The following is a 19,902-nucleotide window of genomic DNA, read 5'->3' on the forward strand; positions in this document are numbered from 1 at the left end:
TCATCGGCGTGGTGAAGCAGAGATACTTGAAGCAACTTGACTTTTTCATGTGCTGCAACACCTTCAAGCAACGCCATACAGCCATCATGTGGTCCTACCTTGACGGATACAATGTGTCGATCCTGGCCATTCCAGCCTACTTCATGCGTATGTATCTGTCTAATGCACGTTAGTTTGCAATCACTGACTTGGCTCTGATGCTCGCAGTCTGCGTCTTGCCGCGTGCTTTGGCCATTGTCATTGCTGCTCGAGGCAGACTGCCCACCTGGGACACGTCCAACACGCACTCCAGCGATGTGAGAGCGCAGTTGAAGCAGCGGATGCCAGCAGAGACGTACACCATGTACGAGAGGATGACTGCGTGCTATGACGGTGGAATGGAGGTGAGACTCGATCAGGCTGGCGTGCAGTCGTCCGTCGTTAATCATGTTAGCATCTCGCGCTGTTCATTGGAGCGGTTATCTCGGGCAACATGGCTGGGCTGCAGCACGGGGACCTCTACGTGTTTGTGTCGTGGTTCCTCGCTGTTCGTGTTGCGCACATGGTGATTTGCATGACTGCGTCGCCCCGGGCCGCCGTGGCCATTGGCAGTGTGCTGTGGATTGGGCAATTCTGGCTGTGCCTCGGTATCCTGGTCCGTTCCGCCCAAGCCATGGGTGCCGAGGAATGAGCAGACTGTTTCGACGAGCGGAGACTGCAACTGGGAAACACGGAGAACAGCGGCGCTTCTAAAAATGACTTCCTAGCAATAGCACAGTACGTAGATGGAAGCGTGTCATGTTGATGGTGTATTCGGCTCGGTTCCTGGGCAAGGATGGCTGCCTAGGCTGGCTGCGCCCATGGTGATACGCTTGGAGATTTTGGGCGGTCCCGGTTCGTCTTGGGTGGCGGTAGAGGCGTTTCATATGGCGCGCCCCCCCATGGCGCGGGCGGAGATGGGGAATGTCGGCGGGGGGCTGGCGGTCGGGCGCGGTGGTGTCGGTAGGGAGGCCAGACAACAGCGGCGTATACGCGTGGTGCTATTCAAACATCTTGGGGCGGTGGCCAGCCAGTGGTGGTGGTGGTGGTGGTGGTGGGGCGCGGAGGGCAGGCAGTGCTGGGGGGCAGCTGAGCCGATGGGCCACGCGAAGCTCAATGGCTGCCTGGGTTCCACCCGCGGCGTCTGGGAGAGCCAAAACGTGTCCAGATGGCAGCAGGCGGCATAAAAACAGTTGCCCGCAAAGGAGCGCCTCGCTCACCGCAACTCTTGCAACAAAAGCAGATAAGCGATCGCTGATAGTTGTCACGTGCCCGCCCAGTGGTGGCACTTGCCAGCTTCCGAACAGTGCCCAGACTTCGCCGCGCTTCCCACCACATCTCTTCAACGCAGCCCTTCCTGTGTGCATCAATTAGACGACATCGACATCCACCCGCCCCATCCCCGAATACCACCGACTCTCTTGAGCGAAGCCGTAAGTCCCTCGCCGTCGCCTTGTTTTTTCCCGCCCTTGCCCTGCCCCCGCCGCCGCCCCTCGTGCTGGTCAGGCTTCCCTCGTAACCGCGCCTCGGGCTGCCCGACAGACAGGCTCCCCTACACGATTGTGTCTGCGCCAGCAACACGTCGCCCGGCATGGCCCTCAGCACCGCTCCCGCACCCGCACCCCCCCATGACGCCATGTCTCTCTTCTCAATGCTGTCCTGACCGTTAGCGCCTGCAGGTTCGAGAGTCTATACACCGCCTGCCCACGCTCCCTCGTCCCACTGCCTCTTCGACACACCCGCTCCGCAGCCATGGGTCTCACATTCTCCAAGCTCTTCGACAAGCTATGGGGCAAGAAGGAGATGCGTATCCTCATGGTCGGTCTCGACGCAGCCGGAAAGACGACGATTCTCTACAAGCTCAAGCTGGGTGAAATCGTCACCACCATCCCTACCATTGGTATGTTGCGCGCCCCAGCGCCAGCGTTGCAGCGGGCAATGCGCTGATTCGCCCCTGTGCAGGTTTCAACGTCGAGACGGTCGAGTACAAGAACATCCAGTTCACCGTGTGGGATGTCGGCGGCCAGGACAAGATCCGTCCTCTGTGGAGGCATTACTTCCAGAACACACAGGGTATCATCTTCGTCGTCGACAGCAACGACCGCGACCGTGTGGTCGAGGCGCGCGAGGAGCTCCAGCGCATGCTGAACGAGGACGAACTCCGCGATGCCCTCCTCCTGGTCTTTGCCAACAAGCAGGATCTGCCCGTAAGCCACACCACGTGCGAGGCGACGTATGCACATGACTAACCATGCCTCTTGCACAGAACGCCATGAACGCCGCTGAAATCACCGACAAGCTGGGTCTCCACAGCCTCCGACAACGTGCCTGGGTATGTTCTCCGGGCTTGCCCACATTACAACACCGGCTAACGCCTTGCAGTACATCCAGTCGACTTGCGCCACGTCTGGTGACGGTCTTTACGAGGGTCTCGAGTGGTTGAGCAACTCTCTCCGCAAGGCCGGTCACCAGTAGAGCCGCAGCGTGCGAGCGGTAACGTAGCGAGTCACGAAAATGTCAACCGTCTGCTATGCCCAGACATCTCATAATGAACGCGTGTCCCCAGCGTAGTGGCCGGACCCATGAAATGTGTTTGCATTGGTGTCCACTTTCAGATCGGATGGTGGAGTGGAGACTCGTGGGTTTCTCTTCTCTTTTTCACCATTGGAGTTTGTGTGAAGTGCTATGACATATCGTTTCTGGGGGTCGTTGGGGGGAAATCAGTTGTGTGGTTACTTTTACGTGATACTCTCAATTTGAGCCTCTTCTTCCTAGACTCACTCGACTGTGCCTTTTGGTGACATATTTTCGGCACATCTTTTTTTTTCGTGACAACTTTTTTTTGTGACATGGTGCATCCCTGGACTTGACATTTCTGTTACACCATGAGTCGAGTCGAGGGGTAAACAGCGAAGAAAAACAAAACATGGAAAGCACATGGATGGCACTTGTATCAGTCTGATTCTATTCCAAGGCTCACATTGCACACAAATCATAAGACATGCCAAAACGCCAGTCATTTGCCTCGTCAAATCTGCTCTCGCTACATGTACAATGTGGAAAATGCTGACAGCTTGCTGGAATGGGAAGGGAAGCCCATGTCAAATGGCGTTGAAAGTAACTTTGTTTGCTTGTTTGACCACAAAAAGGTGCGTGCGTCGTGCGTGCGTGCGTGCGTGCGTGCTTCAAGATGTAGGCGCAGCCTGCTGTGCACCCGAACTCTTTGGCGGGGCATTCTCCTTTGCCGCCGTAATGGGAGGCAGCAGACCCTTTTCGGCCCAGAGGTCGACCAGCGGCTGCATGGGCTCGATTTCCTTGTCGCCAATCAGGTTGAACAGCTTGCCGACGTTGATGAAGTGGATAAAGCATGTGTTGAGCTCCTTGTACGCACTCACGTTCCAGAAGGGTTCCAGCCAGTGGCCGTGGTAGATGTGGGCGTAGCAGCGCATCATCTGGCGGTAGATGCTCTTGATGTCGCCCTCGAACGTCTCTGGGAAGCCAGACGACTTGCCGAGCCATTCGCGGCCGGCAAGCTGAGAGGCAGACTGGTTGAGGCTGGTGGGCCCAAGAGGCTGCGGCGTTGAGTTGGGCGTCATGGACCCGGAAGCATACGTCGTGGTGCCAATCGAAATGGCCTGGGTGTCTGTGGGGAAAATGTTTGGGTCGTTGATCTTGCCCACGATCCACTTCTGCACGAGGTTGATATACTGGATGGCGGGGATCTTGATGGGCTTCTTGTTGTTGTCGAGCCAGGTGTATGTGTGGCCACTGGCCGACATGGTCGGGCACACGTCTGGGTTGCAGATGGGCTTGCCTGTCCGGTCATCCACCACCTTGATGATTTCAATCATTTGCTCCAGCAGCCTGTACTGCTCGACAACTGGTCACATGTCAGCATCAGGCCACCCAACACGCACGCACGCAAGCATACCTTGATGTGCAAGCCATTCGCCTTCTTCGACAAGCTTGGGCTTTGCAGCCAGCGTCATAAAGTTACCCTTGACAATCAAGTTGGAGTACTCCTCGCGGAAGAAGAAAGGCGGTCTGCGGCTGCCAGAGAGCACGGACCCCTCGGATGGCGGCTGGCTTTCGAACGACATGTTAGACGACAAGGCAGGAGAATTGGGCATAGGCGGTTGGCTCGGGAGCTGTTGAGTAGGAGATGCTGCGTATGGAGTGGTTGGTGAAGAGGAGCCGCCCTTGCCTCCGGGTTGCTGTCCTTTGTTTGAACGCCCAGCCAATCCCTGACGACTATCGGTGAAGTTGTTAGACACGGAACAGCTTGGGCACCCTCGCGAGACGATGGCCGGGTTAGAAAAAGACAAAGTGGTTGTCTCGAGTAACGTGAAGGTCACGCAACAAAGACGGGAGAGGACATGCAGCAGATTGCCTGAAACACACGGCGGGGTGGGTTGGGGGAGAGAAGGTAAGGTGTCGACGGAGGGCGACCACGTGCCAAGCAACTTACACGTTTGCGAAGAAAGAAGCCATGCTTTGGGGGGGCTCTGGCTCGGGGCAAGCAGGGGCAGCGGACTGCGAGGCGGAGGCTATTAATGCACCTAGAAAGGACCGGCTTGAAGAGTATGCAAGAGGATTGAAGGGGGAGGGTGGTGGTGACAGTGATACGTCTCAAGCGGGCACGCTTTTTGGGCCCACCGTCTCCTAAGGGCTGCGTCGAGAAGGGGCGGGGCGCTACTGCCGCATTGGGGCTAGTGCACGATACACGGACTGGCCTGGCGGTTGGCGTCGCTGGGGAACTTCTGCTTGTGCCTGTCGCCTTTTGCTGCTGAGCTGCAACCTCACGCTCCGAGTGGCAACCTCACCCGCCGCGCCCGCCGACCTGCCCACCACGTGTGCGACGTGCATTTCTGCTGTTTTGGCATCGCCGCCCTGCTCGCGACCCGCCCGTGTCTCTGCACCCGCCAAAACCCCCAGCCAGCCTGCTCCGTCGCGACCATGTCCGACGCGGGCCACGACCCAACCCTGTCCGACGACGACGCCAATGGCCATGCCACGCCTGCTGAGAATGCCGACGGCGGCTCGCCGCTGAACACGGTCGAGGACCACGGCCTGGACGATGACGACGACGACGATCTGTTTGGCGACGGCGGCGACGGCGACGACGACGATGGAAATGCACTGGATGCGCAGCCGTACGTCGCGCCACACTGCAGCACGCGGCCTTCAATTGACGTGTCACAGGGAGCCGCGCAAGCTCGACGATGAAGAGCTCGACTCGGGCGACGACGAGGGCCGGGCAGATCGCGCCCGCCAGCCCGAGGCGCTCGAGGAGGTTGAGCAGCAGACGTTTGCCTACATGGACGCCGACCTTGTGCGCCATGCCGTCCCCGAGCCCACCGACAACGAACTCTACCTCCTCAAGGTCCCGCGCTTCTTGTCGTTTGACGACAAGGCCTTTGACCACAAGACATTCCAGCCGCCGACGACAGACCACCACTCCAAAGTCGGCGCGTCGGAGCACTTTTCCGCCTACAACACTGCCATGACCACGATCCGGTGGCGGCGCTCCCCCTCGAATAACGCGGTTCTGCAGTCCAACGCTCGCATCCTGAGATGGTCGGACGGTTCTCTTACGCTGCAACTCGCGAGCGACCCTACCGTGCAGTTTGACATTGACGCCAACACGCTTGCGCCGCCACAAGTAAACCCCAAGATTCCCACGCCAACAGCCGTCAAGGAGGACAAGAGCGGCGCCAAGACAAACGCGAAGAAGGAGAGCTACACATATCTCGTTGCTCCATACGAGGAGGCCAATGTTATGCGTGTAACCAACAAGCTCACAGCATCACTCAACGTCGTGCCCGCCGCAAACACCAAAGACGCCGCGCTCGAGAAGCTGCAAAACGACCTCGCAAAGGTTGCGTCCAAGGGCCGCGACGACGCCGACCAAGCCATTTCCTTTATCAACGTAGACGAAGACCCCGAGCTCCGTAGGCAGCGCGAAGAAGCCACATTCAAAGAGAAGCAGCGACAATTGCGCGCCCGTGAGAAGCACGAAGCCCGCCAGGCAGAGCGCGCGAACCGCTCCATGGGCCGCAGCGGTGGTCGTTCATCAGGAGGTGGCCTCGATATTGATGGTTTGGAAGACCGCGCTCCTCGCAAACAACAGCATAGAAAAAGCGGTATACGGCGTGATTGGAGCGATGACGAAGACTATGGTGGTCCTCAGAGGAATCGTGTCGACGACTATGACGAGGAGGATGACTTTATCGCCGCTAGTGATGAGGAGCCGGAGATTGTTGAGGATGACGATGATCCAGATGAAGGTATCGCGCCTAGTCCGAAGAGATCAAGAGGGGGGGCCGTTGCCGCCGACGACGATGACGATGATGAAGTTGTTATCAGCCGGACAAAGCGGAGACGTGTGGTGGACGACGACGAGGACGAAGAGTAGGATTATCATTCGTATATCACACGCAGAGCCAGACACAATCTATCTTGCTCGGCCATTAGTATCTCATTTGGATACAGCATAGCCCGGAGTTGGTTTGTACGAGTATCATTCAGCATTACTATTTATGCAAGAGATTGACATTTCCAGTTGTGATGACTACTTTGTCTAGAATGATATATTATGGGTCGTAGGCCTCCAGTCCTTGAATAGCCGCTTTACTTGCCAGATGCATACTAGTGCATGCACGAGTATACAACCTTGACTCACCTTTTATTCTCTCCGACTGCAGTTCCAGAATGATGCAGTAGAGAAGTTTGAAGTTTGACTAAAGATGAGTACATCAGAAAGCTTGCGGCTGGGGTGGATCGGCCTCGGATCCATGGGTCTGGCCATGGCAACAAACATGCAAAAACACATGCAGCAACAACAAAACGCCTTTCCACCACTCAAATACTGGAATCGGACTCTTGCGCGAGGCAAGCCATTGGACGACCTGGGTGCAATCGCATGTCCAACTATTGCCGAGCTGGCACAAACCAGCGATGTCATCTTCATCTCTGTAAGCCCGACTACATTACATTACATTACAGCCACAGAAGAAGAAGAAGAAGAAGAAGAAGAAGAAGAAGAAGAAGAAGAAGAAGAAGAGAGCAAGACTAAATAAGTAACCCAGGTCAGCGACGACGCCGCCCTCCAAACCATCATCAGCCACATCCAAGAAAGCGGCAATATATCCGGCAAAACCATCCTCGACACCACAACCATCCACCCATGCACGTCAACCACTCTATCCCGCATCCTGAGCCGCTCAAACGCCACATACCTCACGGGCCCCGTCTTCGGCGCCACGCCCGTCGCCCGCACAGGCACGCTGCTGATGGCGCTCGCGGGGCCCGCACCCGCTATATCGCGCGTGACGCCGTTCCTAACAGGCGTGATAGCACGTCACGTTGTCCCCGCCGGCGCCACACCGTCGCACGCGGTGCTGCTCAAAACGCACAAGCAACTATATCACAGCGGGACTCATGACGCTGCTATCTGAAGCCCATGTCCTCGCCGAAACCAGCCAGCTGTCCAGCTGCGTGCTGGACTCCCTGCTCGAACTGCATTTCGGCACCTACGCGCTCGGCGTGTCGCGCAGACTGACCTCGGTTGCGTATCTGCCCGCTGTGGGACTCGAGCCTGCGTCGAGCCTGGAGCTCGGGGTCAGGGATGTGGCGCATGCGGTGGGCGTGGCGAGGGAGAACGGCATGGCGTTGCGGATTGGAGACTTGTATCTTGAGGCTGCGGGCGAGGCGATCAAGTATGGGCTGGAGACGGGCAGAAAGTGTGATAGTAGTGCCGTGTATGGCGTTGTGAGACGGCGGGCGGGACTGGAGTTTGAGACGAGGGTTGTGAGGGAGAGGGATGGCATGGGGGAAGGGGAGGGGGGGGGTGTGATGGAAGTGGGCTAGTATATTTTGATTGAGAAGATATAGTCTGGTAGAGAGATGACGCGTTGTGTTGAAATTGGCGGAAATCGATGGAGAATGAAAATCAATCAAATACGCGTAGTTAGTTGTATCAAGTGTCATGTGTTACTGAACAAGACCACCAGCACGTACAGATCAAATACTCAGCATATGCAAGATTTTAGTATTTAGTCCTAGTCTATTCAAGATTCAAGATCCAAGACGCCTGTATTTTCTTACACCATACACTCTACTATGCACCTCTCTCAGCCGCCTGTCGCTCAGCCTCTACCTCAGCAATAACAACCCTGCGAACGCCCTGCCAGCCCTCCGACTTCTTGACATGGCTGACTCGCCTGGGCTTGTCCTCCAGACCCTTGAACTCAACCGGCAGTACCTTTTCTTGGAAGTACTCCTTCTGCTCTGGCAGCGCGAGCTCGACGGCATTCGCGAATTTGGCAGGGTGCGCAGTCGCCAGCGCAATGTGATGGGTAGTTGGGGGCTTGGCTACTTCTACCGAGCGAAGTGCTGCTGCAATGCCAATGGCAGAGTGCGGGTCGAGCACGTAGTTCTTGGATGCCTCTGCGCCAAACACGTATTTAATGGTGTTGATGGTCTCGTCGTCGCTGACACGATACGAGGAAAAGTCGGCCTGGGCTGCTTCCAGAATCTGCTTGTCTACGGCAAAGCCACCCGCAGTCTTGAGCTCGTTGAGCCAAGTCCGTACGTGCTCGCCTGCTTGGCTCCGTCGTTGCGCAACGGCATCTGAGTTTGTGCTGTACACGTCGTAGGAGAGGTACCAGAGCAGACGCTCAAAGTTTGAAGAGACCAAAATGTCCATGGCCGGGCTCAGCGTCTCCTTGACCCCACCCTCGTGCGCCTTGGCACCATCCTCTGGAATACCGCCCTCGGCCTCTTTTCCGTGGACAGCGTGCTTCTCGTACCTGCCAGTCTCCCAGAAACGGTGTAGAATGTCGTTCTCGTTGGTTGCTATGACCAGCTTCTCGGCAAGCAGGCCCATGCGCTTGGCGAAGAAGCCAGCCAGAATATCGCCGAAGTTACCCGTGGGCACGACGAAGCGGACAGCCGAGGCTGGGAGGAAGGACGGGCTCTTGATGAGATCAAAATACGAGTAGAAGAAGTAGGTAATTTGCGCAAGGATGCGCGCCCAGTTGATCGAGTTTACGGCAGCGAGGCGGTGCGTCTTGTTGATCTCTGGGTCGGCAAAGAGGGCTTTGACAAAGTCCTGGGTTTGTTAGTGGTATCCCGCGACACAACCTGTGCGTGCATACCTGGCAGTCGTCAAATGTGCCATCTACAGCCAAGTTGTGCACATTGGCGTCCATGACCGTCGTCATCTGCGCTTCCTGGATCGGGCTGACTTTGCCGTGCGGGTGCATGATGAAGACGGACACGTCCTTCTTTCCGCGCAGACCGTAAATGGCTGCTGAACCAGTGTCACCACTTGTTGCGCCGATGACAGTCAGGTGTTCCCTATCGCGGCCCGTCTTGCCCTGGTTCTTGCGCACGAGAAAGTACTCGAACAGGTTGCCCAGGAATTGCAGCGCAACATCCTTGAAGGCGAATGTAGGTCCGTGAAAAAGCTCCAGCAGGTGGATGTTCTTCTCCTTGTCTAGCGTAACGGTAGGGACTACATCCTTTGCGCGAAAGGTCGAGTAACTGCGGCGGATGATGTCTTTGAGGTCGGCCGACGGGATCTCAGAGGGCGAGATGTAGAGGGAGAAGATTTCAAAGGCGAGATCTGCGAACGAGAGGTCTTTCCACTTGGACGCCCAGTCTTCAGGCAGCGCGGGGATCTCTTCGGGTATAAACAGTCCCCCGTCTGCCGCAAGGCCCTTGAGGACGACGTCTTCAAAGGAGAACTACGAGGTATTAGCACGTCATTGCGCTGACACCTGGCGCGCAACTCACATCGTAGGACCCACCCCGGGTACTCAGATACCGTTGCGATGCTGTATGTGTGGACATGTTGTTCAGTCTATGCAACTGTCAGAATGTACAAAAGTAGGAACCAAGGTGTTGACTCAAAGACGGTGTCAAGCGCTGGTCCCCGTGGGGAAAAAATGTTGTGGCTCCGGAATCGCTCTTGACTCAACTACGGAACTGTCCCGTCACATCCTAGATCCATGCACGAGGCGTCTAGACTGGCGCGTGATAGGCGTATCTCTACACGGCCCTGGGAATCCATGATAAAGGGCCAGATATAGCGAGTAGCTTTATCCATTGGTAAAAGGGAGTCGTAGTTGTGCCCCCTGCCCCGCCTTGCGCACATTGACCCCGCCATGCCACGGTTCCTGCATTTGACGGCGATGTTGGCGCCAATTCGGGCTTGACCTCAGCTGTACGTATGCTGCACTTCGGTATGCTCCTAAGACCCTCGCGGTATTTGGTCTAATTGTATACAGCCCCAAATCACACGGCTGCATGGCATACGGTGTGAACTGCAAATAGATGTGAAAAAGAACAGCCAGAAGTGGCAAATCATCTCATGTCTAGTGATTCTATCCGGATAGTACGTTAATTATGCCAAGTACCAATGACCCGATTGCCGGCCATAATTATCAAGTTCAACACCATGCTTAGCGACATGCTCGACGTGCATGGAATATAAGGACACGTCATGCGCCGGGCCCAAAATGATGCTACCTATTGGCATCTCTTGCAAGGTGAAGTCTGCGTTGCCTTTCCAACTGCGCCGTGAGGGCAACCACTCGAGCTTGAAGTACCCGCCGAACCTGATTCATCTCCGCCTGCTGCTGTCTGAGGTGGGCCATTTCGTTATCAAAGCGTTGTTGATGTAAGCGATTTTGGACATCCTGAATCCGCGCTTCAAGTGCCCTGTTATGAATATAAGGCTCACGAGGGCGAGGAACTGCCTGCACAAGAGCAAGGTTATGTGCTTGTTGAGCAGGCCGCCTGGGTTGAGCCAACCCACCAGCTCCCCCTTGAAAGGGATTACCGGCTAACATGTTCCAAGGAGCGTCAAAGGCTCGACGTCTAGCAATGCTGGTCAGGCGGGTGATATAGGTAACAGCGAGGACATTGTGCGAGATGACGACGAAAGAACTGCTGATATGGTTGCTGTTGGGGAGCAGCGCCATAGTGATACAGATGCTGAACAGGATACATGGGCGGGTAATCGGGAACCGGTTGTATCGGTTGAACAAATCTAGGAACGAATGCTGCTGCGAAAGGATGTACATACTGGAGTGCTGGTGGTTCCACAGGCATCGGTGGAAGTGGAACTTGAGGTCGCGGCACAGCCATGTGAGCAGGCGGAACGCGTCGAAGCTGTCCAGCCACCATGTGGTAAGGATAGGCTTGTGCTTCGGCTCTTACACGACCTCTACGTGCTTCCTCGGCTTGTTTGACCTGGTCAGATACTTTGACCATCAGGTCTGCGTCCGACAAGCTCGGGTTTTCGGCTCGTACTTTGGCCATGGCTTCGCCGGCTGCCTTTTTCACTTCCTGTTCGTGACGCTCTTCGATATTATCATGTAAAGGACACTTGCCTGCACTTGTCTCTCCGAAGTGACTATAATCAGTCACATTCTTCGAGCACACGTAGCTGCATGGAATTAGTGTATCGATCACAAATCCGGCCTTTCACTTACCACTGCAGATTCCTACAATGCGTGCACGTCATTTTGTTGCAACCAAATTCCTTGATGAATGGATGTTTACACTTGTTGCAATGGCGTATCAAGGCGGCCGACATGGCCTCTTCAACAACGTGTCTTAGCGTGATCTGACTGTCTTTTTTAGACTCCTCGCACGTCATGGGGATGTGTGATTCTTTCTGGCAAAGTCGACAGCTTGTCTTGCCGCACTTTGCGCTTTGACAACGAAACTCTTTGTCGACTTCGATTGGTGGACACTCCATCCTGAAATCGCAGAACGGGCACTCTGAGAGAAAGTCTAATCCTGCTGCTTTCAAGTCCTCCATCTGCTGCATGTGTTCTAGTCGCTCAAACGTCTTTTCGCTCAAGGCTTCTTGTAGCTGTCCTCGCAAGAAAATTCCGTTGCAGTTGTCAACACCAAAGCACTTGGGCCTGCAACGGGATTGCCCCATTTGCGTCTCAATCTGCTGACGTACGCAGTCTTTGCAATAGAAATGTACCGTATCGCCATTGCAACTGATCATGCGGTTAAGGGGTGCATCGTCGAAGCAGCAGGCGCACTCGCCCATTTGGTTATTGATACGCGCTTGGTGTAAGTTGGCCTCTTCGGCCTCCTCAGCCTCCTGGGCCTTGCGACGTTTTACTAGAAGCGATTAGCTTGATCAAACGACTGAGCAGTATGCATTCTGCCCACGGCGCTTTTTGTAGATCTGCAGGAGTACCTACCAGCTTCAGACTCGACCTTTTTCTTTGCCGCGTCTAACTCCTTGGGTAGCTGACTGCCTCTTGCGATTAATTGGGCTTCGACACCGCGCTTATTTCGAGATTTGCTGATCTTGGTATATGACCGAGCAACTCGTCCGTAGTCGCGCACTTGTTTCTCGATGACGCCGTAGGCTTTGTAGAGAGTTTTCTGTTCTTGAAGAACGTTGGAGATGTGTCGTACGGGCACGCTGGGAAATTCGTCCTTGAGTAGTTCTGTTCTATAAAGGCATTGTCAGTATGTGGAGTGATAGGCATAGCCATGAGCTATCATGGTGATTCTGCATTGATACTGTTGGCATTATGCTGTTCCATATATGGAATACATGCGTATTGTGAGTCTTGAATGATTCCATGTCACAGGAAGCGCACTTGAAGCAGCCTGGAAGCAAAGTTGCTATTCTTAGGCAAAAGTGGGTGCAGCTTCATGTGATGCTGATACCACACAATATGCGCTGTAGACTGGAAGGAAGCACTTACGCATCGGACTCGTAACCGTAAATCTCCAAAGTACGCTCGCCTTTCTCATAACTGCTCAGCTCATCTTCAGCCTCGTCTTCCCGTTTTCTCTTCCTTTTCTTCGCTTCCTCCTCCTCTTTTGGATATGGTTCACCTTCTAGGAGTTCGGCAATGAGTCGCTCACACTGGACCATGGTTCGCGTAGCGTCTGTCGTCTTTTCCTGGATAAGCTTGAGCACATGGTCAACCGAGATATCTGGCAACACGCTGAGAACCATCTGTAGACACGCAGCCCCGGTGACCAGATCAGTTTGCGCATGCCTACCAGGAGCTTGCCGAAGCATATCATCTGCAATGATGGGATCTGACGGCGGAACATCAATATCTGGGATGGCGGTCAAGTCGATTATCTCGCCGTCAATCAGCTGCAAATTTTGGCGAAAGTCATCAAAGTTTGGGTGGTTGCTTGCACTGCCTGCTGCCGATTGTGCGTCGGAAGCCTCTACTTGCTGCCTCGCTCGGCCCTCATCTTCGGACTCAGTGTCAGAAAGCAGGTCGACAATCTCTTGACTCTCACGAAGTTGGAATGGAGCCATTGAGCCTTCACACAGCCCCGGGATCGTGTTTCATGTAGAATTCTCGATAAAGATTGTTGTAGTTGTGAAGCCTGGATTGGGAAGAATAGGCGCGCAACGTGTAATGCTGGGGACAACCACTGGACAAAGCGACTGCGAGTTCTTGTAGAAGCCCTCAGAACGGAGGCGATTGATAGACATGAATCAGTGTGTGCCTAAGCGAGTTGGTGAAGGTGAAGGACTGTGAGCGGCGGATTTGCGCCGCGCCTACGTGAAGAAGGCTGGCCCAATTCACTTGATGCAGCGCCGTCAGCCACCCCACTGTACAGTTGGCGATGTGCCTGGGCCAATAGACAGTGGCGAGGAGAGGAAGAAGGAAAAACGACTGAAGGATGAAATTGGGGTTGGGGTGCCGATGACCAGGATGCGCGTGCGGCAGATGCAAGCTGTTCTGAGTGAGATGGAGGAGGAAGCTTGCGGAGTAAACAGCGGAACGGGCAATGGTACCACCGAGCAGTGAGCAGAGGCAGTAACGTGCGGCCGAAGCAGACAACAATCCATGGCCACGGCCGTACCGCCAACCATGCGCAAAGCGAGCAGCGAGCATGTCGTCTGGAAGCGATGTTTTACTGCTGACAAGGCACACGGGAGACAGGCGCCTCGCTCAAATGAAGGCGCAGTTCGCCTTGGGCATGGTGCGGGCGGGCTAAGCCGGGCTACCACTGCAAGTAAGTAAGTGCTGCCGCTGATCAGTGGCGCCGTCACGAGCCTCTGCTCCCACTCGACGACGCCGAGAAGAACGCCCTTGGCCATGGCCGCCAGCCGGACTGTTGCCATTACTGCGAATCCACCACCACGGGCGATGCGTCCGCGCCCCAACACGACCGCCGCTGTGCGCGGCCGCCTGGCTCCATGCAGCATCTGAGGCTACTCGCGAATCGGACGCCTGCTGCACCTGGCGCATGATGAGCTATGACATGCGCATTCGCTTTTCCACGGCACACGACGGGCCGCCAGCAGCATCGTGATCAGGGCCTCTCGGAATATCGCTGGCGGGGCGAGCATGGCGTCGTCTATAAGTCTGCGCGGAGAGACCAGGGCGGAGTCGAGCTGCGCCAACGCGGGGTGTCTGGAGTAGACGGCGACGCACCGACAAAGAAGTCGCAGTATTCCGTCTGGAGACGCCCATCACAGCCAATCTGTTGCACCGCGGACCCGCTGCTTACTTGCTACGGTATCGTTCCTGCTTCGACCTGCATCGGCACTGGGCCCACGACATGCCTGCGACGCCCTACGACATTTGACAAGTATACACCGATGCTTGGACACGGCCAGGTTATAAGGAAACGCGCCAGAGCACACCTAACCCGCCACTCACCACCGCAATCATGGCTATCACCGACAACCTCCCCAAGAGCGACTCGCCCTCGCTGGCCCTGGTCCATCCCACCGAGGCAGAGAAGCACATGCAGTTCACCCTCAATGCAGCAGAGTGGCGCGGTGCTCTGAAGCTGCCCGCCTACCTCCGTCGTGAAGCCCACCTCGCTCAGACGGACATGACTCGCAATGGAGGCATCTCGTACTGGATCCTCGTCGACACCTCGCTGCCCAATAACCCTCTGGATCCCCACTCGGGAACAAGACTGCCGCTGGCCAGCTGCGAGACATACCGCAAGAAGGCACTCGTATGGCAGGACGGAGTGCTCAAACAAGTCATCTGTCACGGCATCGGCAGCGTCTTCTGCGCCAACCACCTGCGGAAGCGAGGATATGCCCAGAGGATGATGACCGAACTGGGAAACATCTTGGAAACATACCAGACCGACGACGGAACAGAGTGTCTATTCTCGGTGCTCTATTCCGATATTGGAAAGGTGCGTACTTGTAGCAAGGCGAACCTACCGTGCGGCTAACGACGGCAGAAATTCTACAACTCGTTTGGCTGGGAGCCCTTTACATCATCCCACCTCTCCCTCTCTGGCACTCCTTCGCAAAACACAAGCGGCCTGCCCACAGCGCGGCCGCTATACGCGCAAGACTTGCCAGATCTCTGCGACATTGACGTGGCCTCTGTCCGCCGCAACCTGGAGTCGCGGCCAAAAGGCAGCAACACCGCCGTCGCCATCATCCCCAACCTTGAGACAATTCGCTGGCACCATGCACGCGAAGAGTTTGTCGGAAACGAGCTCCACGGCAAGATGCCCGAGATCAAAGGCGCCATTGTCGGCACCGAAAAGGGCAAACGCGTGTGGTGCTACTGGACACGAATGTGGTACAACCAAGACCCCACAGACACAAAGGGGAACACGCTCCACATCCTGCGCCTAGTTGTTGAGGACGCCGGTTGGGAGGGCTCCTCGAGCCACGCTCACGACCACAGCCACGACGCTGCCATTGCCGCCTTGATGGCCATGGCCCAGCGCGAGGCCGAGGCGTGGAAAATGGAAAACGTAGAGATGTGGGCGCCCACTCCCACGGCCGTCGCCGCTGCAAACAGGCTCGACCCAAGCGCAAAGGTCGTCGATCGCCATGTAGAAAGTATCGCTAGTCTCCGCTGGTTCCCAGAGCACAAAGGCCCCGTCGCCGACAAAATCGACTGGCTAGGAAATGAAAAGTACGCGTGGTGCTAGAATGAGTTTACATATCAATTTTTCTTCTCTTCTTCTTCAAAGGCTAACGCAACTAAATTTTCGGGTTCTTTTTTCCATCGCTATGTAGAATTCATAATTCAGTGGGCTTCAGTTTTATAGGTCACGTGATTGGTGTCAATTTGGGAATACATTCGTAAATGGAACTTTTTGAACTGCCAGACCCTTTTTTTTTAAATCATAAACCCGACTACACATTGTAAAATGTTGTTGAGGTAGCGTCAAATACTGCACATCAATGCTCAGTCTGACTGGCCCTTCGGACTCAGCTACCACGAGCTGATAGTAAGCATACAGGGACTAGTGTTGCTGTTTGTAGGCAGTACTGTCCTGTATGCTTAGCATCGCCGGATCAATCGTCACGTCGTCGACACGCGATACTCATTTAGTTCTGAGGATTTCTCACTCACTATCTACCTCGCTGGCATTGCGGTTCCAACTTTCTTTGCATAGCACAGAACATATACAGGACCACTTTTACCCTGATGACTAGGTGTACCCATTGCAACTTCATTCACTTGATTATCTATTTAAACTTAGATTTTCCTATACTTACGATATTCCACGACCATGCAGCTACTTTGGTTCATCTTCTCCCTAATCGCATATATCCATCTGGTCATCAGTCCCTTTTATCTTCACATTCACCCTCGAGACTTCTCCCACCAAGTCTCCAACGACATCCTCACAGCACGTGACCAGCGCCACACGCACGGCGATGTCTGCGCAGAGTTAATGATTGGCAACAGCTCATGGAATATGAGCCCAGCTGCTCCCATGTCAAGAACATGGATCAAAGCACCGAAACCAACGTCTATGGCTGTACTTGCCGACTGTGATGCCACGTTTCTTTTTCCAAATGCTACTTGAACTAATTGCTATAGCTGCTATAGGCCTCTTTGAGCTGTGGGCTGGAAGAAGAGTGCCGCATCGTCTACACAGAGAGGCCATCCAGCCACCTATTGCAGATGCAACTAAAGAATACGATGCCGTTATAGGTAAGCCAAGATGACGAAACCAATCTAGTTGTGTCATTTTTAGCGTCTCCCCGTGGTGGGTTCCATGGAAATGTGGCGTATGACCAGTTTTCCCTTTGCCATTGGCTGGCTGTTGCAAAGGGTCTGGTCAGATAGCCAAGCAGCCACGCCCCGGTATGCTCACGATGATTTCAACTGATAAATGTATTCCTGGCACCGGATGTGACCACCCAGATTCGCATGCTCAGCTACAAAACCTTTGCTCAACGCCACTTCAGCCTCATTAACTCCAGCCTCGTCAAAGCACCGTCAACATCCCTTCAGCGTTTCAGCTCAATATGCGTCTTTCATCTCTCCTTCTCAGCGCATGCACTGTGAGTGCCGCACTGGCCGCTAGCATTCCTTCTCGCGCCGCTAGCATTGCTTCTCGCGAGGAGGAAGAGGAATGGGAGTACGTATCCACAATCCCCTTGAACCCTCACACTCCAAGGTCCAGATACTAACCATCCGACCCCCCAGTGGTGTCGCCTATGTCCGCGGTGGCGACGCCGCCTACTACGTCCTTGGAATTACACCGCCCGGGCAGGCCAAAATCATCGCATACTGGCCGACGGGAACAGCGTGGTTTGTACGGCCGATCGAGTTCGCCATATCGGCAGGCTATGCCTGCTACTTTTACAAAGAGACGCCTTATGGCCCCGGCGAACGCATAGGCGAATTCCAGGGCCCCATTCAAGCGAGCTTTGACGACTTCTTTGCGGCGTTTTATTCTTGCTGGCGCGTTGTTCTGGATAATCCGTCGTAGGCACGTGGAGGACTTGCTGAGAATTCGAGTGCGAAATACGCTGACGCTCGTTGCGGTACAGGTTGTAAGTAGTGGGACTTTTTGCAGTGCTCATAAGTACGAGTGTGCTTTTTTACTTGTTGGCGCTTTGGTCCGGTGTCATGAGCCTAGACACAAGGGATCATGAATTATACCATGGTGCGTTAATACTCTGGCTAGAGTTTGGTAGAATTGATAAAGCGGTATTTTCGTGTTTGATTTGGAATATCAATCTGTTCTCGCCACTGCATGTCCTGAATCTGGTTCGCTACTTGGTGATGTCGCACGTGATCTCAGCGCTTTGACGTAGCCTCAGCTTCCTCAAACCAGACCATGTACGGTGAAAGCCTGTATTATCCACTGCTGTTAGTATCGACAATGAAATTTGTGTAATGTAGGTGACTCGGGACCGCCCAAGTAGGCGTTGATGAAGGTGTTGAAGTCGGAGGTCCGAGGCACTCCCATTGGCAGCCCGGCGATAAGATAAGGACCCAAAATTTCCATTGCGCCTCCAACTTCCTCACTGCTTGCATGCGACACCACCATACCTTGATACCCCTCGCGCACCGCCCGTCACCCACGAACAAGAACCTATCCATCAGAGACCGCACGCCGAATTGCATCCATAACTACGAGTGTATCACGAACTTTCTGCCACGATGATCAGAAAACAAGCGCGCGAAAGGCGCGATTACCTCTACCGCCGGGCATTAACTCTCCGCGATGCTGAGCTGGCGTCGAAGCGAGCTGCGCTCAAAGAATCCCTCGCAAGCGGGAAGCCGCTCTCAAAAGACGTTGCGGGAGACACAGCCCTACGACGAGACTACAAGTACGACGAGAGCAGGGCCGACCGGACCGTAGAAGAAGAGCTAGGCCTAGACGACGAGTATGCGCAACTCTCTGGTGTTGTCGATCCCAGAATCCTGGTTACAACGAGTCGGTACGAAAGAGTGATTCCCTAGGCAATCAGCATATCCATTAGTGCAACTCAGCCCGACTAACTTTGTGCGCTTCTTTGTATACAGAGACCCCTCGAGCAGGCTAGGCACCTTCGCAAAGGAAATCCGTTTATTGCTTCCAACGTCAATCCGCCTGAACCGCGGTAACATGATCCTGCCCATTCTCGTGGAGAGCGCAAAGGCAGGAGGACTCAGCGACATGGTCCTTTTACACGAGCACAGAGGCACGCCGACGGCCCTGACAGTATCGCATTTTCCGCACGGCCCCACCGCCAGCTTTTCCCTTCGTAAGTCTCCCCGCCCTCTAACTCTAGTGTTTTTTTTCCCATGTACACATATATATCGTGACTCGGGGCTGACAAGGGCGTGTAAATGCAGACAACGTCATCCTGCGCGCAGACATACCCAATTCCTCGCGCGGCACAGTCTCGGAAAGCTACCCACACCTCATTTTCGAAGGCTTCACCACAAAACTCGGCCAGCGCTGCGTCCAGATCCTCAAACACCTGTTCCCACCCCGCGAAGCAAACGCAAAAGTGGGAAATCGTGTTGTTACGTATGTTTCCCCCCCCCCTTAAACTGCCCCTTGAAAAAAAATTAATTTACACCATACTAATATGTGATATATTGTACAGGTTCAAAAACATCGAAGACACAATCGAAGTCCGCCACCACGTCTTCGTCAAAACAGGATACCAATCTGTAGAGCTGGCGGAGGTGGGGCCGCGCATGAGTATGCGCTTGTTTGAAATTAGGGCGGGCACCCTGGATAACAAGGAGGGAGACGTCGAGTGGCATCTCAATCAGTACACGAGGACGGGTCGCAAGAAGGACTATTTGTAGTGCTGTGCTGAGGGTAAGAAAAAAAAGGAGGGGGGGGTTGTCCCTTGTGCTGAGTTGTGTTTTGTCTGGAGAGGTTCAACTATATGGATATTGTGTTGAAGTTGCACATGTGAGATGATAAGGACATGAGCAGCAAAGAAAGTAGTGCGGCATTATCAGCGCAAAAAAAAGGGAAGTGGCATGGAGGCTAGGAGTATGGTGTTGGGCCGAAATTCCGCGGTATGAGGATTTCTTTTCCCTTGATATCATCTGCGCACAGTCCGAAACACACACACACACACACACACATGAAGGTGCATCAGGCCCAAAAAGCATCAAGATGAAAAGCCAC

General features: G+C 54.6%; 10 protein-coding genes across 10 annotated transcripts; 7 read left to right on the forward strand and 3 right to left on the reverse strand.

Moving 5' to 3' along the window:
* Nucleotides 1-86: 86 nt before the first annotated feature.
* Nucleotides 87-670, forward strand: SETTUDRAFT_34678 (uncharacterized protein; the record flags this gene model as incomplete). The annotated part of the gene is made up of 3 exons (XM_008031909.1): nucleotides 87-147; nucleotides 208-383; nucleotides 434-670. 3 exons carry the CDS (start codon nucleotides 87-89, stop codon nucleotides 668-670), a joined length of 474 nt encoding a protein of 157 aa, XP_008030100.1.
* A 1,100-nt stretch (nucleotides 671-1,770) lies between these two features.
* Nucleotides 1,771-2,493, forward strand: SETTUDRAFT_23174 (uncharacterized protein; the record flags this gene model as incomplete). Its single annotated transcript, XM_008031839.1, has 4 exons — nucleotides 1,771-1,918; nucleotides 1,981-2,225; nucleotides 2,285-2,350; nucleotides 2,401-2,493. 4 exons carry the CDS (start codon nucleotides 1,771-1,773, stop codon nucleotides 2,491-2,493), a joined length of 552 nt encoding a protein of 183 aa, XP_008030030.1.
* Nucleotides 2,494-2,962: 469 nt separating this feature from the next.
* On the reverse strand, nucleotides 2,963-4,579 carry SETTUDRAFT_43893 (uncharacterized protein). The gene is made up of 3 exons (XM_008031960.1): nucleotides 4,487-4,579; nucleotides 3,950-4,269; nucleotides 2,963-3,898 (listed from the first exon to the last, which is right to left on the reverse strand). The coding sequence occupies exons 1-3, from the start codon at nucleotides 4,507-4,509 to the stop codon at nucleotides 3,204-3,206; spliced, it is 1,038 nt and encodes a 345-aa protein (XP_008030151.1). The 5' UTR covers nucleotides 4,510-4,579; the 3' UTR covers nucleotides 2,963-3,203.
* A 246-nt stretch (nucleotides 4,580-4,825) lies between these two features.
* SETTUDRAFT_141744 (uncharacterized protein) lies at nucleotides 4,826-6,892 on the forward strand. The gene is made up of 2 exons (XM_008032094.1): nucleotides 4,826-5,171; nucleotides 5,221-6,892. Exons 1-2 carry the CDS (start codon nucleotides 4,975-4,977, stop codon nucleotides 6,431-6,433), a joined length of 1,410 nt encoding a protein of 469 aa, XP_008030285.1. The 5' UTR covers nucleotides 4,826-4,974; the 3' UTR covers nucleotides 6,434-6,892.
* A 450-nt stretch (nucleotides 6,893-7,342) lies between these two features.
* On the forward strand, nucleotides 7,343-7,887 carry SETTUDRAFT_181214 (uncharacterized protein; the record flags this gene model as incomplete). The annotated part of the gene is made up of 1 exon (XM_008032095.1): nucleotides 7,343-7,887. The coding sequence occupies exon 1, from the start codon at nucleotides 7,459-7,461 to the stop codon at nucleotides 7,885-7,887; it is 429 nt and encodes a 142-aa protein (XP_008030286.1). The 5' UTR covers nucleotides 7,343-7,458.
* Nucleotides 7,888-8,068: 181 nt separating this feature from the next.
* SETTUDRAFT_165472 (uncharacterized protein) lies at nucleotides 8,069-9,946 on the reverse strand. Its single transcript, XM_008032096.1, has 3 exons — nucleotides 9,817-9,946; nucleotides 9,177-9,767; nucleotides 8,069-9,130 (listed from the first exon to the last, which is right to left on the reverse strand). Exons 1-3 carry the CDS (start codon nucleotides 9,871-9,873, stop codon nucleotides 8,138-8,140), a joined length of 1,641 nt encoding a protein of 546 aa, XP_008030287.1. The 5' UTR covers nucleotides 9,874-9,946; the 3' UTR covers nucleotides 8,069-8,137.
* Nucleotides 9,947-10,429: 483 nt separating this feature from the next.
* SETTUDRAFT_121973 (uncharacterized protein) lies at nucleotides 10,430-13,386 on the reverse strand. Its single transcript, XM_008032097.1, has 5 exons — nucleotides 12,768-13,386; nucleotides 12,252-12,508; nucleotides 11,622-12,168; nucleotides 11,111-11,473; nucleotides 10,430-10,902 (listed from the first exon to the last, which is right to left on the reverse strand). The coding sequence occupies exons 1-5, from the start codon at nucleotides 13,340-13,342 to the stop codon at nucleotides 10,548-10,550; spliced, it is 2,097 nt and encodes a 698-aa protein (XP_008030288.1). The 5' UTR covers nucleotides 13,343-13,386; the 3' UTR covers nucleotides 10,430-10,547.
* Nucleotides 13,387-14,709: 1,323 nt separating this feature from the next.
* Nucleotides 14,710-15,951, forward strand: SETTUDRAFT_98184 (uncharacterized protein; the record flags this gene model as incomplete). The annotated part of the gene is made up of 2 exons (XM_008032098.1): nucleotides 14,710-15,195; nucleotides 15,244-15,951. 2 exons carry the CDS (start codon nucleotides 14,710-14,712, stop codon nucleotides 15,949-15,951), a joined length of 1,194 nt encoding a protein of 397 aa, XP_008030289.1.
* A 1,125-nt stretch (nucleotides 15,952-17,076) lies between these two features.
* SETTUDRAFT_181218 (uncharacterized protein) lies at nucleotides 17,077-17,751 on the forward strand (the record flags this gene model as incomplete). Its single annotated transcript, XM_008032099.1, has 2 exons — nucleotides 17,077-17,397; nucleotides 17,466-17,751. The coding sequence occupies exons 1-2, from the start codon at nucleotides 17,285-17,287 to the stop codon at nucleotides 17,749-17,751; spliced, it is 399 nt and encodes a 132-aa protein (XP_008030290.1). The 5' UTR covers nucleotides 17,077-17,284.
* Nucleotides 17,752-18,357: 606 nt separating this feature from the next.
* Nucleotides 18,358-19,893, forward strand: SETTUDRAFT_165476 (uncharacterized protein). Its single transcript, XM_008032100.1, has 4 exons — nucleotides 18,358-18,709; nucleotides 18,795-19,015; nucleotides 19,107-19,284; nucleotides 19,364-19,893. The coding sequence occupies exons 1-4, from the start codon at nucleotides 18,429-18,431 to the stop codon at nucleotides 19,569-19,571; spliced, it is 888 nt and encodes a 295-aa protein (XP_008030291.1). The 5' UTR covers nucleotides 18,358-18,428; the 3' UTR covers nucleotides 19,572-19,893.
* The last annotated feature ends 9 nt before the right edge of the window (nucleotides 19,894-19,902 follow it).

This window comes from Exserohilum turcica, assembly GCF_000359705.1.
Source record: "Exserohilum turcica Et28A unplaced genomic scaffold SETTUscaffold_7, whole genome shotgun sequence".
NCBI classification, from domain to species: Eukaryota; Fungi; Ascomycota; class Dothideomycetes; order Pleosporales; family Pleosporaceae; genus Exserohilum; species Exserohilum turcicum.